The sequence below is a fragment of the Plecotus auritus genome, assembly GCF_963455305.1.
Source record: "Plecotus auritus genome assembly, chromosome: 6".
In the NCBI taxonomy this organism is placed as follows: Eukaryota; Metazoa; Chordata; class Mammalia; order Chiroptera; family Vespertilionidae; genus Plecotus; species Plecotus auritus.
In genome coordinates, this window is record NC_137773.1 from 29767355 (window position 1) to 29782176 (window position 14822).

A 14822-nucleotide genomic window follows, 5' to 3' on the forward strand; every position below is an offset into this window, starting at 1 on the left:
GGAAAAGCTGCAAACAACATAACTTGGAAACATTCCGACTGTGTACGTGCCAAAGAAGCACATTCTGCAAACAGATGTGCTCCCTCTTGCCTGCAAACAGGGAGGGTGGGTTTGGCCACAAGGGAATGACCTTTAAAGCTATTCTTTAAAGTTATGGGTCCCCTACCCACACAGGTTTCCCAGGCTTGTTTGGATGGCGGTTATCAGTAGAATGAGAGCAACCTTTCATAGCTTACCAAGAAGTCTGTAACTATTTACTGAGATTTGCTGTGCTAAGAATTTGTCCTTCTGCTCTGTCTCTCCCTTAGAGATTAAGAGGAACAAAGAATACATTCCTCTTGACAGACCTCCTATTCAGTGTTCTGTGTATAAAAGGCATTACACAGTTAATAAACTTGCTGCAGTCTTCACCGAGCTCAGCGTCTGTCTTGTCTGTGTGTATGTTGTCTGTCATTTCGTCATCCCTCATTTTATTGAAACAGGTTGCAACACACACATTACCTATTCTTTCAATAAATCTAAGACCCACACGGGACCGGCTCCAGGTTTGCTACTTGGGGAGTTAGTGAAACTTCTAAACAATGACACGTGGGCTCCTTTTCAGGAAAATCTTGAATGCTCTAGTTTAGTCTCAAGTCACTATGAAGACTGAAGGGTACAACTCTAGAGCAAGGCAATTGGCCCACTATACTCAATGGTTTCTAAGCTCCTGATCTAGCAAGCCCTTTGGGACACAGGCTTAATGCTCTTTCCACTGAAATGTCAAGTCTGCATCTATTACAGTAATTATCCATTGCACGAATATATGGACTGAACATTGATTCTGAGATCACACACTCTATTTAATATATCTACTGAGCCAAATAACACCATCAATTTTTCACGCTGTTTTAAAGCCAAATTTGCTGCTCAGACTTGAAGGCATCTTGTATTCTGGTAAATAATTGACACCTGTTGTGTGCCAGTCTCAACCTATCAATAACCAAAGTTGTGGCTGGGCTGGCCCTTGTGGTTCTTATAATAGCAAGATGCCCTCAATAATAACCATCAAGAAACTTTGGGCCAAAACCGGTTTGGCTCAGTGGATAGAGCGTCAGCCTGCGGACTTAAGGGTCCCGGGTTCGATTCCGGTCAAGGGCATGTATCTTGGTTGCGGGCACATCCCCAGTGGGAGGTGTGCAGGAGGCAGCTGATCGATGTTTCTCTCTCATCGATGTTTCTAGCTCTCTATCCCTCTCCCTTCCTCTCTGTAAAATATCAATAAAATATATTTTTTAAAAAAAGAAACTTTGGGAAGGAGAGTATTACTTACAGATACTGCAAATTACACAGCACACTGGAACCACACATGGAGGTTGCAGGAAAAGGGAAGAGAGAAAGAAAGAGTGCGAGAGAGCACAGAGCACGAGAGACCACAGAGCACGAGAGACCACAGAGCACGAGAGAGCACAGGCCTGGGGTTCTGCTTTCATTGAGATTGCAGGTGAGGGCCTAGGGCTTCATGGGCTCACTCTTTATTGGTGAATTTAAAACATAAGAGAGAATTTAAAGTGCAAGAAGAGAAAGGCAAGTGTGCCAAATGGTCAGTTACTGAAATCTCTGAAACAAAGGAGCCTGGGGGCTGGGAGGTATGGGGGGGGGGGCGTGGCCTGGCTCTTCATCAAGTCAAGTGGCTGGTAATGTGTTTATTGAGATAGCCATCTTTGAAGTGGCTTTGCCTTGCCAATCAATGCTTAAGTCAGGCACTTGCATTACAAAAAGATAAGGCAACTGTCATAGTTTACACTACAACTCTGTATCATGCCATAATTATAATCTTCTGATAGAAGAGATAAAAAAATTGTGCAACTTATGATAATTAAACACAAATTAAATCACAATGCTTTGCTTATCATATTTTCATGAGAATGGCAGATAATATCCATTGTTAGGCAAGGTGTAGAAATTCTCATAAACTATTGGTAGGAGTATACTGTAGTTCCAGGGCCAATTTTGTAATATGTATAAAAAAGTTTAATGTGCATATTTTTTAACTTAGTAATTCCAATTTTTGGAGCATATCCTGAAGGAATATTGGACTGATATGCCAAATATGGTTTTGAAAAATGTTCATTGTAGCACTGTTTATGGTAGTAAAGTTTTGGAAAACCTTTAATATCTATTAATAGGGACTGGTTAAATCAATTATAGTATAACCATATTATGGAATATATGTAAATAATTTAAAAGATTTATATTTTTATTCATGTGAGGAAAAGTATACTATAAAAGGTAAAACTAACACTATCCTTTACACATAAAGTTCACAAAGGCCTTCCAAATTTTCTGTTTGGGATACACCTAGCCCAGTGGTAGGCAAACTCATTAGTCAACAAAGCCAAATATCAACAGTACAACGATTGAAATTTCTTTTGAGAGCCGAAAACCGACTTCTGCGCATGGGCCACGAAGTTTCAATTGCACTGTACATGCGCGCCCGCACGTGGTATTTTGTGGAAGAGCCACACTCAAGGGGCCAAAGAGCCACATGTGGCTCGCGAGCCGCAGTTTGCTGACCACTGACCTAGCCCAGGTTTTATAAAGCTCAGGTACTGAATTTATCGTTGCACACAAGTACTTTTTTTGTTTTGTTTTTAGAGCAAAAATCTGAATGAAACTCAACTGTCCATTAGAGGAAAAGCTGAATGCATTATGACGCTGTTGTTAGGGTAGCCAGCGGAGGAATGCACAAGGCCAAAGTGGTAAGGGATTATGAATTAACTTACGAAAAAGGCCCGGATGTAGGGAATCTCTGACCATTTCCCATTGTGGTGATAGCAATTATCTAAATCTCACAATGGGTTAAAATTGAAAGTGCTATTTTCAGGCCATTGAGACTTACTTTCTAGTTTATATTGTGACCAAACAGTGTTACAAAAGAAAATGAGGTGCTTGGGCCTGATCTCCCCCGTGAGTGTGCAGAGGGAGTGTAGCTTGGCCCACGAGAGAGGAAGGGTGAGTGACAGACCACATATCCAAAGGTGTCCCCACTGCTAAACAAATCACCACGAGAAATGAGGGTGACCCTCCGGACTGGGCGTCCCAATCCAGAAGGACCCAAAGCTGAACAGGTGAGGAGTCTTCTGGCCTAGTGCTAGGACTTTCGAGACAAGAGACTTTCAAAAGTCAGTGAGAGAGAGTGCGCAGAAGACTCAAGACAAGGAAAATTGAGAAACATCACTCACCTAGAGAAGATTGGCAGGTGTGGGATGAGGGTCAGCAATTGAGACAGACAGGTTCCTGATCCAGTATCCTCCTTGGCTGGTGGGCCCATAAGGGAGGGAGGCCTAATCGAGTCACCCGAGTAGCATTTGGAGGTAAGCCCAGGACGAGCTGCCACTGCCTACTGCTCTCTGAGTAGCAAACTCGGGTGACTGAAGCCGGGGCAACGGCTCCTCTTTCCTGTGGAACCCTCCCAGGTTTGGGCACCAAATGTTAGGGTTGCCAAAGGAGGGACGCACGAGGCCAAAGTGGTGAAGGATTATGAATTTATTAGGTCATCTGGATACTAGATGGGCTGAGCCCCAAAATGTGCCAGCACCCGGGGCCAGGGCGTCAGAGATTTTAAAGGACTCTAGGCAGACTTTTTCTGAGCGGAGAATTCTCTGGGCAGGTCCAGATCCTAGGAAGGTCCAGAAGGGAAGGATAATGGTCTTAGCAAGTGGAATGTGTTCTTAGAAGTGGAATGAGGTCTAAGCGAAAGGGAATGTCTGTTGTGAAGTGGTCTAAAGGTCCACTGCAGGGGAGGGGTACTGGTTCAATTATTTGATCAGACCTAACAATTATGATCTGATCATTATGTGGAATTCTACCAGAATCTATAATAATAAAAGCGTAATATGCTAATTAGACCGTATGAAGCCAGGGCTGCGAGGGAAGCCGGTGCTGGCAGCTGGGGGAAGGAAGACTTACTCTTGCCCGAATTTCGTGCATCAGGCCTCTAGTTTAAAATAATGATTTAGAGTTGACCTGCAGAAATCCCCATGTTAGTGTAAGTTTTTAAAAAAGAACCTTTGCCCTGGCTGGTGTGGCTCAGTTGGTTGGAGCATCATTCTGTACACCCAAAGGTGGTGGGTTAGATTCCCAGTGAGAGCACATACCCAGGTTGTGGGTTCAGTCCCAGGTCAGGGTGTATGCAGGAATGCAGGAGGTAGCCAATCGAAATTTCTCTCTCTCCCTTCTTCTCTCTAAAAAATCAATAATATACACATGAATAATATGGTTATTGATATAATATATATGTAATATATATATATATATATATATATATATATATATATATATACACACCTTCAGGGTAATGAGCATGGTATTATTTTGTTTTTATTTTTAAATGAAAGCAATTATACTTCTGTGAGATATACATGTGATATAGATATACATATGAGATATGTTTAATTCTCTACATTTTCCCTAACTGATTATAACAATAGGGTTGCTATAGACCACTCTTAGGCACAACTTCAAAGGGAGATAGCACCAGGCTCATTGACTGAACTCTCCATCCTAATTATAATAGCAGTATGTATGTGTGTGTGTGGAGAGAGATAGCGAGAGAGAAATGTGGAAAAACACACCTGAACATTAACACTAAATACCTGTGTGAGAGAGAATTAAAAGAAGCTGGTGATCAGATTAATAATTTTTCTTTCTATGCCTCTGGATTCTTTGATTTATAAGCAAGAACATGTACCACTTTTATAATAAAAATTCAGTGTCATAAAATTTAAGTTAGGCTAGTGAAAGCAAAGCTTAAAAATGGAAAGTAATCTATCTCCTGTACGTTTATACCTCTTTTGGCAATTTTTTTCACTCTGCTCTAAGACTAACTACTGGCTAAGTGCTTGTCTGAATTGTTCACGTTCTTTGTGGGTTGATAATGCCCAAGTCGCATGGTAAGTGCATAACCTAACAAATTGCTGGGCTTTATATTTTTCATGACCCAAGCTCCTTCATTTCTTTATTCAGACTAGACTCCATACTACAGAACTAAAGTTACCAGTGTCTATGTCTCATAGACTTAAACTCATAGACTTTTTTTTTGGCAAAAGACTTTTAAGATTTAATGTTCAGCAGGCATATCCCTACGGATCAACCCCAGGAGAAAATGGGAACCAAGAAACGTGTTACCTAGTTAGTTCTGACAATAAGGTTGCTTTTAGGCACAGTTTCAAAGGGAGGGTAGCACAAGGCTTGTTTACTAAAGCCCCCTTCCTAATTATAATAGGAGTGTGTGTGTGTGTGTGTGTGAAATCAGAAGGGATTTCTTAGATTGCAAGTTATATATCCTGCTAGTCAACTGCCAAGCTAATTCTGGGAGAATTAGCTTCTTCTAGGAGGGCAGGATGAATATGAAAACATGATGAAATAGAGTCAAGGGATGGCCCACTTTCTATTTCTTAGGGAAGCTCTTTAGCTTTCAAGTAATAGGGAAGTATATCTGTAGTTCTGTGTGTACTTTTGGCATACTTCTTGATGTTCTGGTGGTTTTAAAATCTAGATTTAATACTAGAATTGCATTAATGTTTGATCAGTCACATTTATGCTTTAGGATTGAATATTGAGTTTCAAAACATAAAATACACTAACACAAGATCCTAAAACTCAGAATCTTACCTAGGAGCCTACAAGCCAACAGCTAAGGAAAACTCTGAACCTTCACTGGGAAACTTCACCCTTTAAAATTAGATGAATTGCAATTCTTCTAAAGAGTGAATCCTGCACTCTGTATATGTGAACCCCGTATCACATAGCCTGACCCTTAGAAAAAATAGAACTTGGGTTGTTCCTGATTAGCTGTGGGACAGTAGGCAAGTGTGTAATCTTTTGGTGTTTTGCCCACCTGCCAAAAGAAGTTGTTGGAGGTGATTCTTCTCTTTCTCTTTTAAACACACATGAAATCTATTCATTTGAACACGCAGAAACCTTTGTTCCCTGACTTTCAGATCTCTGATTATTGATGTGGAAGAGCTATAAAAAGACTGGTCACCTGGCCACTTACTTAGAGATCTGATTATTATTTATAATAGAAATAGGTAAAGGGTTGTGAAACTGATATTACTTCTTTTTCTTCAGGAATGAGCAAAAAAGTAGAGGGGTAAAAATATTTTTCTTGCAGTCTATATGGAATTATTTTACCCTTCCTTATTCAAATTTTAATCTGTAGAGATGAAAATAAAGAATTGTTATTAATAATAACTATTTATTAAGCACTATGTGCCAGAAGCCAAGATCAACAGTAATTAATATAATTGCGAGAAGTAAGGTCAGAAGGCTGAATGGGGCTTTTGATATTCAGAAGGCTGAGTGTCTGCATTGTTATTACCTGCTGCTGACTCAATAGCCGAAGGCAACCCCCCAAACCTGGTGATCTCTTTACTGTTTACTAAACATCACCATTGGTATGTCTGTTTGCATTCCTAAAAGGCAATTGTGTATTCTAGTAAATTAAAGGCAGATGGGAACGGAGACTCAGTGGAACTTGGTCCCTTGTACCAAGCTCACAACTGGCTTCCCCCATAATTTCCAAATTTATATTTCTTGTCTTGTGTATTAATTTGCGCATCAGCCCTTTCTCCAGGACTTTGAACCTAAGGTCATGCTGGCAGTGGCCTCACAACTATGGTGTACCAGACACCTAAAACCTCTTTGAGATTATCTTACTAAATCTTCCCCACAAATCTATAAGGTCCATACTATAATTATTCTTATGCTATAGATGGTGAAATTGAGGCTGAAAAACAGAGTGGCTTGCCCAAGGTTCCCCAGCTAGTAAGCAGCAGATCTATTGTAGTTTATTTCTTTTTTGTAAGTAAAGTCACCATACAGCCAAGTTTGCCTGGAACAGTCCCAGTTTACTTGTATCCTGAAGTAATTATTAAATGGACTCAACAACAAATTATATGGTCACTCTATCTCAAGGTTTCTCAAATTTGGTACTGACTTTTTGGGCTGAAAAATTCTTTGTTATTGGGGGCTTTTCTGTGTATTATGGGGTGTTCAGCAGCATCCTTGGCTTCTACCCACTAGATGCCAGAAGCAACTCTCACCCAAGTACCAAAAAACAAAAATATCTCCAGGCATTTTTCCCTGAGGGGCAAAATTGCTCCCAGTTGAGAATCACTGCATCTGAAACTTATGCTCATAAAAATTTAATTACAAAAGGAAAAGATAGTCAATTTGTTTCAGAACATGTACCATGAACTGAACTACCTATTACAGTGGCTGGCATATACACTGTATTCAATAAAAGTTTATTTTGGGGGGCAAGGGCTAAAAAAAAATAATGAACAAGATGACTGGAGGGCTCTAGTGATAACAACTGGTTTGTTGCAATTCTTATTAGAGAAGACTGACATAGTGTACTGGGAAGCGACCCAGAAACCTTCTGGCTGCCCATTTGAGTAATACTATGGTATCTGATTATTGATTCCATTGGGTGTTGTGCCTTAGTAATGAACATAAGAGCCAAGGATGTAGACAAGGAGTGATATGGTAAGCTTCATACTGCAACTTTCCTCAAAAATAGCAGCTAAAGATAATCAGTCTTCTATTTCCTCCTATTCTTATACTTAGAAATGACCACCATTTCTTTCATACCACCATTTTCCATTTATTAGTAATAACAGAGGAAATACCAGTAGCACCAATTAAAAATGAATCCACATGACGTGTTTTATCCTTACAGCTGTAATAACTAGTAACTAACATGGATTGGAAAGCACTTTGCAAAGGTAAAAAGTGCTGTACAGATACATTATAATTGTCATCATTAATAAATTAGCCCGATTCTCCTAGTATTCAAAAGGCACGTAAGGTCAGATACATGGGTTTCAGTGGGGCAAAATGATCACAACCTACAATGTAGCAATGGTTCAGATGTGTTGGCAACAAGTTTTACCCCATGCAATCCTGCAGAGCTGAAGTTACACACCCTTCAAAATATGGGAGAATGAAGCTGAAAGTAGAGAAAACAGATTTTTTTTTTAGATTTACTGCTTTTGTTTTAATAACAGACTCCTACCTCTTTTATGTTAACTTTTAAAATATAATTACTCAAACTTCTAAATTGTACATTTTAACAAAATCAACATTTCTTATTTAAGTTGACAGTAAATTTTATTATTCTCTATGAGCTGATATTCCAGACATTAGAATTTCAAAGCAGTCTGCAACTTGAAAGAGGTCAGATTGGTAAATTTTGTGCTTGCATACCCTCAGGGAATATCTTCAGTATTCACCCCAGAATTGTTACTAGAAAAAAACAGCTTTATCCATTCCCTTGCCAGCAGGAGTCTTGCCAAGAGACAGCTCTTGGCTGACCATAAATAAAATTCCTTGAATCACCAATATCTTGATTTAAGAAATAAATTTTACTGTGTCTTACATACACAAAAGCTGATTAACAATGGTTAAAAAAAAACAGTTCACTTTTCCACAGGTGTACAAAAGGAAATATGATGGAATTACATTCAACAATAAAGCTTAAAGTTCACTCTAGGTAATAGTTGCATTAACATTCACATACACAAGCACAGAGTAGGTATATTTCAGGAGTCTTATAATAGCATACAGCATACATATGGGAGACTGGTCTCAGATAACATCATAGGTGTTAGCAAGATTAGCAATTCAGAGTGTTATAGAAAAGGTAAACAAACCAAAGAGAAGGTGTAGGCTAGCGCACCAAGACAAATCACAGAATTAGAGGATTGCAAAGTCTGCTCACTGTGTGTATGAGAAAACAATATTTTTCTTCAATTTCTGGGTCTTGATATAGTTGGCTAGAGAAGGTTGTGTATTCAAAGTGCACATAATTGTTTCTTAGAAAAGAGAGAGAGAAAGATCCTTTTATTTAGTAATTAATACATGCAAGAGGCAGCCCCAGAGTGACCTGAAAGAGTAAAGCTGTGATTGGCAGGTGGCCAGTATAATACAGATGTTCCAGGCAATTCTCTTAAAGCACTTCTGTAGCAGCAATGATCATTTAAATGGCTGTAGACTGAATTCGTTTTTTGAGGCGAGTTTAGGGGAATTGTCTTCATCATAGCTCTCTTTAAAGATTTATAGTTATAGATTTTCTCTGTTTTAAATAAATCTATCAAACAACAAACAGCATAAAGTGAGGTGTTGGGGTTTTCTTTTTTTCTTTTGCTTTTGCATATGTGTTATTGGAAAAGGATCTGGCCTTTTCATAAACACCGTGTGCAAAAGAATTTTTAATAAAGTGAGCACAAGGACATGTATAGAAAACACATCAGATCTGCTTCTGTTGCCCTGGCTGGCCCCCTGCTAAACACTGAACTGTTGACTTGTAGATACAATTCAGGTTTCAGGTATAATGACATCACAGCCAACAGACTTTAGGGACTGCTAAAGCCTTGTCCTTGAGGACAGTTTTGGCTGATAGAAGGTGGCCACCACCTCTTGAGTTGTAAGATTTAAAAAGTCTGGTTCCTTTTAAATTTCACATTTCCCTTCCCGACTGGTAATTCCCAGTGTTGATTTGCCTTTGTTTCCCAGCCCTCCTTTCACCAACTAGTTTAATCTGGCCCATCCCAGCCAATGTGGCACTCACATACCCCTGGTGGCCACACATGCCTAGTGGCCACAGATACCCAAGCTGCTCAATCTTAAAACCTTTCAGCCTGCCCTGCAAGTGTCATCAAGACAGGATCCCCGGAGCTCAGGGCAGAGAGTCCAACCTCTCACTGGCGGGGCTGGGAAGCCTCTCCTTTGCGGCGGAGGAGAAAGGAAACTTGGGTCTGCTTTTTAGGTTCTGAAAACAAGCCAGAGTGGAGAGAGAGAGTTAACACCAGACTTAGTAAAGCTTTTCAGACAAAACCTGTCAAATGAGATCTAGACAAACTCAGGGAACTTCCTGCAGATTTCTGAGGTCTATTGAGAAGGTGGATAGGAGAAAGGTGGGGGAGTTGCTACACGGGAGAGAGTTGCCATTATTACAAAAACTGGCTAAGTGGCTTATTTCCATTACAGGACCTCACTGGTCACTGTTGTCAGTCGTGCTGTTCCCTTTCTCTTTTTTCTCCTGGGTCTTGTTACCCTTCTTCTTTTTCTTCTTTTTCTTGGTCTCCTCCTTTTTGCCGAAGGTTATGAAGTCACTTTTGTCAATTTGGCTGTTAGTGGGTTCCTGCCGGATGGAGATGATTGCAGGAGATCCTGGGATAATGAATTTGTCTGGCAACTCACCGGGACCAGATTGTTTGGGGTTGCCTGGTCCGTATTTAAAGGTCCAGCTGTTGCTGTTGACACCAGCACCGACTGGAGGGGACACCTCTCCTGCCTCAGGTTCTGAAAAACAAAACATCACAAGTCAGTAAGAGAGTCAACACATGCCTTCCATGCCACATTAGTGGGTAGAATATAGGAAAAGCTACACAGACAGGCCTGGCCCCCAAGAAAAAGAAAAAGAACATACCCTGAGGTCGAGCTACTCTAAACGGGGCATTCCCTGGAGCAATCAGATACCCTGGGACATTTTTTCTTGTAGTTACCTCACAAACTGAAATACCTGAATCTCACCTGAAGTCAGGTACTACACTACTGTTTCTTAAGCAAGTCTGAGGACCGCTGGAGTCTCCAAGTTCTGTCAGAATTTTTAAATACAGGTTTCAATAACGACGGTAACTTAAAAGGCAGCTGATATGATAGATTCTGCATCATCAGGATGGTACTCCCCAATTTAAGAACTGCTAGGGGATTTCAGAACCCTTGTCTGCAATTGTATTCAAAATGCTTTAATTGTCGTCAGCTAATGGGGAAAAAAAACCTAAAAAGAAATACATGATGCAGTTTAGAATGTTAAAAAAAAAGCAGAATATGTTACTTTTAGTGTATGAATTCAAGAAAACTTCAGCTACAAAATATGTTTTGACACCTATTCTGTCCAAAAAAAAAAAAAAAAAAGATATATGTAGTTGAATTAATTACACTTGAACCTTAAACAACATGGGGTTGTTAAAGGCACTGAACACCCACACCCTCCCCCCCAAGTGAAAAATCTACATATAACTTTTGACTCCCAAAAAACTTAACTACTAATAGCCTACTAGTATGGTTGACTGGAAGCCTTGCTAATAACATTTACAGTGTATTAACACATATTTTGTATATTATATGTGTTATATAATGTGTTCTTATAATTAAGCCAGAGAAAAGAAAATGTTATTAAGAAAAATATAAGGAAGAGAAACTACATTTACAATATAGTATTTACTTATTGAAAAAACCCACATAGGGGGAGGAACCAAGATGGCGGCATAGGTAAACACCTAAACTGCTGCCTCGCACAACAATTTTGAAACTACGACTAAAAGACAAAACGTCTATCACCCAGAACCACTGGAAAGCTGGCTGAGTGGAAGTTCTACAACTAGAAGGAAAGAGAAAAGAGCACTGAGACGTGCACAAGCGCTGAAAAGCTGAGGTATGGAGGCACGCGAATCGGGCTGGGGGTAGGCGACTGGGTGCGCTGCTGTTTTCAACCCGAAGGGAGACAAGCTCCCGATTACTCTGAACTCCAGTTTCTGGGGAGACGCTGGGGACCCAAACTCCACTGGGGAGAAGCTGGACTGTCTGCCATCGGGTCGGAAAGTGAGGGTGGCTTTCTTACAGAGGTGCGCACAGCAATCATTGTTTACTGCGCTGGGGCGTGGGACGCAGGGACTTGGAAACGCGGAGACGCAGAGATGGCTGACTGGCAGCCATCGCTGTTTGCCAAGCCCTAGCCTAGTGACTCCCTGAAACCCCGCCCTGCACAATCTACAAACCCACCCAAGCTCCACGCAGCAGCTTTTGCATATAAATGGTCTGCCCTATCGCAGTTTAACCTAACAAACTGCACCTCTGGTCAGACAGCTCCAAAACCTCCAAACCCCAAGCAAAGAGGAGAAAACTGTAGTTCTCGCTGTAGCTCCTGCTGGGTGGCCTCAGACAGTAGCTGACCTGCACCCCACTGGAGATCCAAAAGCTAGTGTATCTAGTGGTCAGTGTGAGACGACACCAGATTTCAACTACTCACATCCATAAGTGACACATTCAAGAGGCAGACTCAGTGAGCACCAAAGCCCCACTGAAGCAAGTCCTGCCCCATAAGTGTGTCTCCAGCACAGCAGTTCTTCCATTATAGACACAGTGGGTCTTCACAGCCAATTGGCCTGGAGGTCAATTCCTCCCAGTGTACCAACAGCAATCAAGGCTTAACTACACCAAGACTTTGCACTCAGCCCACAAAGGGGTGCACCAAGAGTGTCCACCTCGGGTGACAGGCTGAACCACTGGTCACCTACCACAGAAAACCACTCCATCAACACAGGGAAGCAACAAAATGCGAAGACAAAGAAACATGTCATGAATGAAAGAAATGGAGGAAAGCAAACTACTGGACATAGAGTTCAAAACCACATTTATAAGGTTACTCAAGAATCTTCTAAAAACTGCTGAGGAACTTAGTGAGACCTTTAAGGATCTTAATGAGAATGCCAAAAAAATGGAAAAGGACCAGTCAGAAATTAAGCATACACTGTCTGAAATAAAGAATATACAGAAATTCAACAGTAGGTCAAAGGACCCCAAGAATCAAACCAAAGATCTGAAATATGAGGAAACGAAAAACACCCAACCAGAAAAACAAAAGAATCCAGCTTCTTTTCTGATGAAACACCAAATGGCGGATGATGCCGGTGCTGCGGGAGGGCCTGGAGGCCCCAGGGGCCCTGGAATAGGAGGTCGCGGTGGCTTCCGTGGAGGATTTGGCAGCAGCATCCGGGGCCGGGGTCGGGGCAGGGGCCGAGGCCGCGGAGCTCATGGAGGCAAGGCCGAGGACAAGGAGTGGATCCCTGTCACCAAGCTGGGCCGCCTGGTCAAGGACATGAAGATCAAATCCCTAGAGGAAATCTATCTATTCTCCTTGCCCATCAAGGAATCGGAGATCATTGACTTTTTCTTGGAGGCATCCCTCAAAGATGAGGTGTTAAAGATCATGCCTGTGTAAAAGCAGACACGTGCTGGCCAGAGGACCCGGTTCAAGGCATTTGTCGCCATTGGGGACTGCAATGGACATGGTCTGGGTGTTAAGTACTCAAAGGTAATAGCCACTGCCATCCATGGAGCCATTATCCTGGCCAAGCTCTCTATTGTGCCCATGCGGCGAGGCTACAGGGGAAATAAGATCGGCAAGCCCCACACAGTTCCTTGCAAGGTGACTGGCCGCTGTGGCTCTGTACTGGTGCATCTCATCCCTGCCCCCAGAGGTATGGGCATTGTCTCGGCCCCTGTGCCTAAGAAGTTGCTGATGATGGCTGGTATTGATGACTGCTACACCTTGGCCAGGGGCTGCACTGCCACCCTGGGCAACTTTGCCAAGGACACCTTTGATGCCATCTCTAAGACCTACAGCTATCTCACCCCGGATCCCTGGAAAGAGACTGTGTTCACCAAGTCTCCCTATCAGGAATTCACTGACCATCTTGTAAAGACCCACACCAGAGTTTCTGTGCAGAGGACCCAGGCTCCGGCTGTGGCCACCACATAATTTTATACAAGAAAAATAAAGTGATGGTTTAAGCCTGCAAAAAAAAAAAAAAAAAAGGAAAGAAAAAAGAATCCAAAAATATGAAGATAGTGTAAGGAGCCTCTGGGACAACTTTAAGCGTACCAACATCAGAATTATGGGGGTGCCCGAAGAAGAGAGAGAGCAAAATATTGAAAACCTATTAGAAGAAATAATGACAGAAAACTTTCTCTACCTGGTGAAAGAAATAGACTTACAAGTCCAGGAAGCGCAGAGAACCCCAAACAAGAGGAATCCAAAGAGGACCACACCAAGACACATCATAATTAAAATGCCAAGAGCAAAAGACAAAGAGAGAATCTTTGAAAGCAGCAAGAGAAAAACAGTTAGTTACCTACAAGGGAGTACCCATACGACTGTCAGCTGATTTCTCAACAGAAACTATGCAGGCCAGAAGGGAGTGGCAAGAAATATTCAAAGTGATGAACAGCAAGAACCTATAACCAAGATTACTCTACCCAGCCAAGCTATCATTCAGAAGTGAAGGTCAGATAAAGAGCTTCACAGACAAGAAAAAGCTAAAGGAGTTCATCACCACCAAACCAGGATTATATGAAATGCTGAAGGGTATTCTTTAAGAAGAGGAAGAAGAAGAAAAAGGCAAAGATAAAAATTATGAACAACAAAATGACAACAAATACATACCTACCAACAAGTGAATCTAAAATCAAGTGAATAAAAAATCTGATGAACAGAATGGACTGATGAATATAATAGAATCAGGGACATAGAAAGAGAGTGGACTGACAATTCTCAGGGGGAAGGGGATGTGAGGGGTGCGGGAAGAGATTGGACAAAAATCTTACACCTATGGATGAAGACAGTGGCATGGGGTAAGGGCATGGGGTGGGGTGGGGAATCAGGTGGAGGGGAGCTATGGGGGAATAAAAAGAGAAACACCTCTAATAATCTGAACAATAAAGATTTATTTAAAAAAAAAAGAAAAAATCCACATATAAGTGAACCCGTATAGTTCAAACCCGAGTTGTTCAAGCGTCAACTGTATTTGATCCTAATTCTATTATAATAACCTTGTGGAGTGGTGACATGAAGCTGAGGAAGGATGGGAATACTACATCGAGGGACATCGAGGGCATCGAGGGATACTACACAGCATAAGAGAATGGCATCCTGTTGTAAATCAGGCCTGCTTGTTTGGATAAAGCACTGGGAGCCAACCTCACTTGCCTAG

The 14822-nt window shown here is 41.5% G+C and overlaps 1 protein-coding gene and 1 pseudogene across 17 annotated transcripts in view; one reads left to right on the forward strand and one right to left on the reverse strand.

Annotated features, from left to right (window-relative positions):
• Window positions 1–14822, reverse strand: part of LOC308250372 (protocadherin gamma-C4) — a gene marked incomplete at its 5' end in the record, with an annotated part of 563663 nt that overhangs the window by 364756 nt on the left and 184085 nt on the right. For 13 of the 16 annotated variants that reach the window (XM_080672906.1, XM_080672946.1, XM_080672945.1 and 10 more), the window contains one exon: window positions 8393–10350. The exons of 1 other annotated variant lie outside the window; for it this stretch is intronic. In XM_080672906.1, coding sequence (XP_080529032.1) covers window positions 10040–10350 — 311 coding nt within the window. In that variant the 3' untranslated portion in view covers window positions 8393–10039. Of the gene's footprint in view, window positions 1–8392; window positions 10351–14822 lie in introns of those variants that run through there. 2 more of the 16 variants (XM_080672933.1, XM_080672942.1) reach the window with 1 other exon arrangement.
• On the forward strand, window positions 12725–13591 carry LOC308250387 (small ribosomal subunit protein uS5-like; annotated as a pseudogene). Its single transcript has one exon. The product of its transcript is annotated as a small ribosomal subunit protein uS5-like (transcript).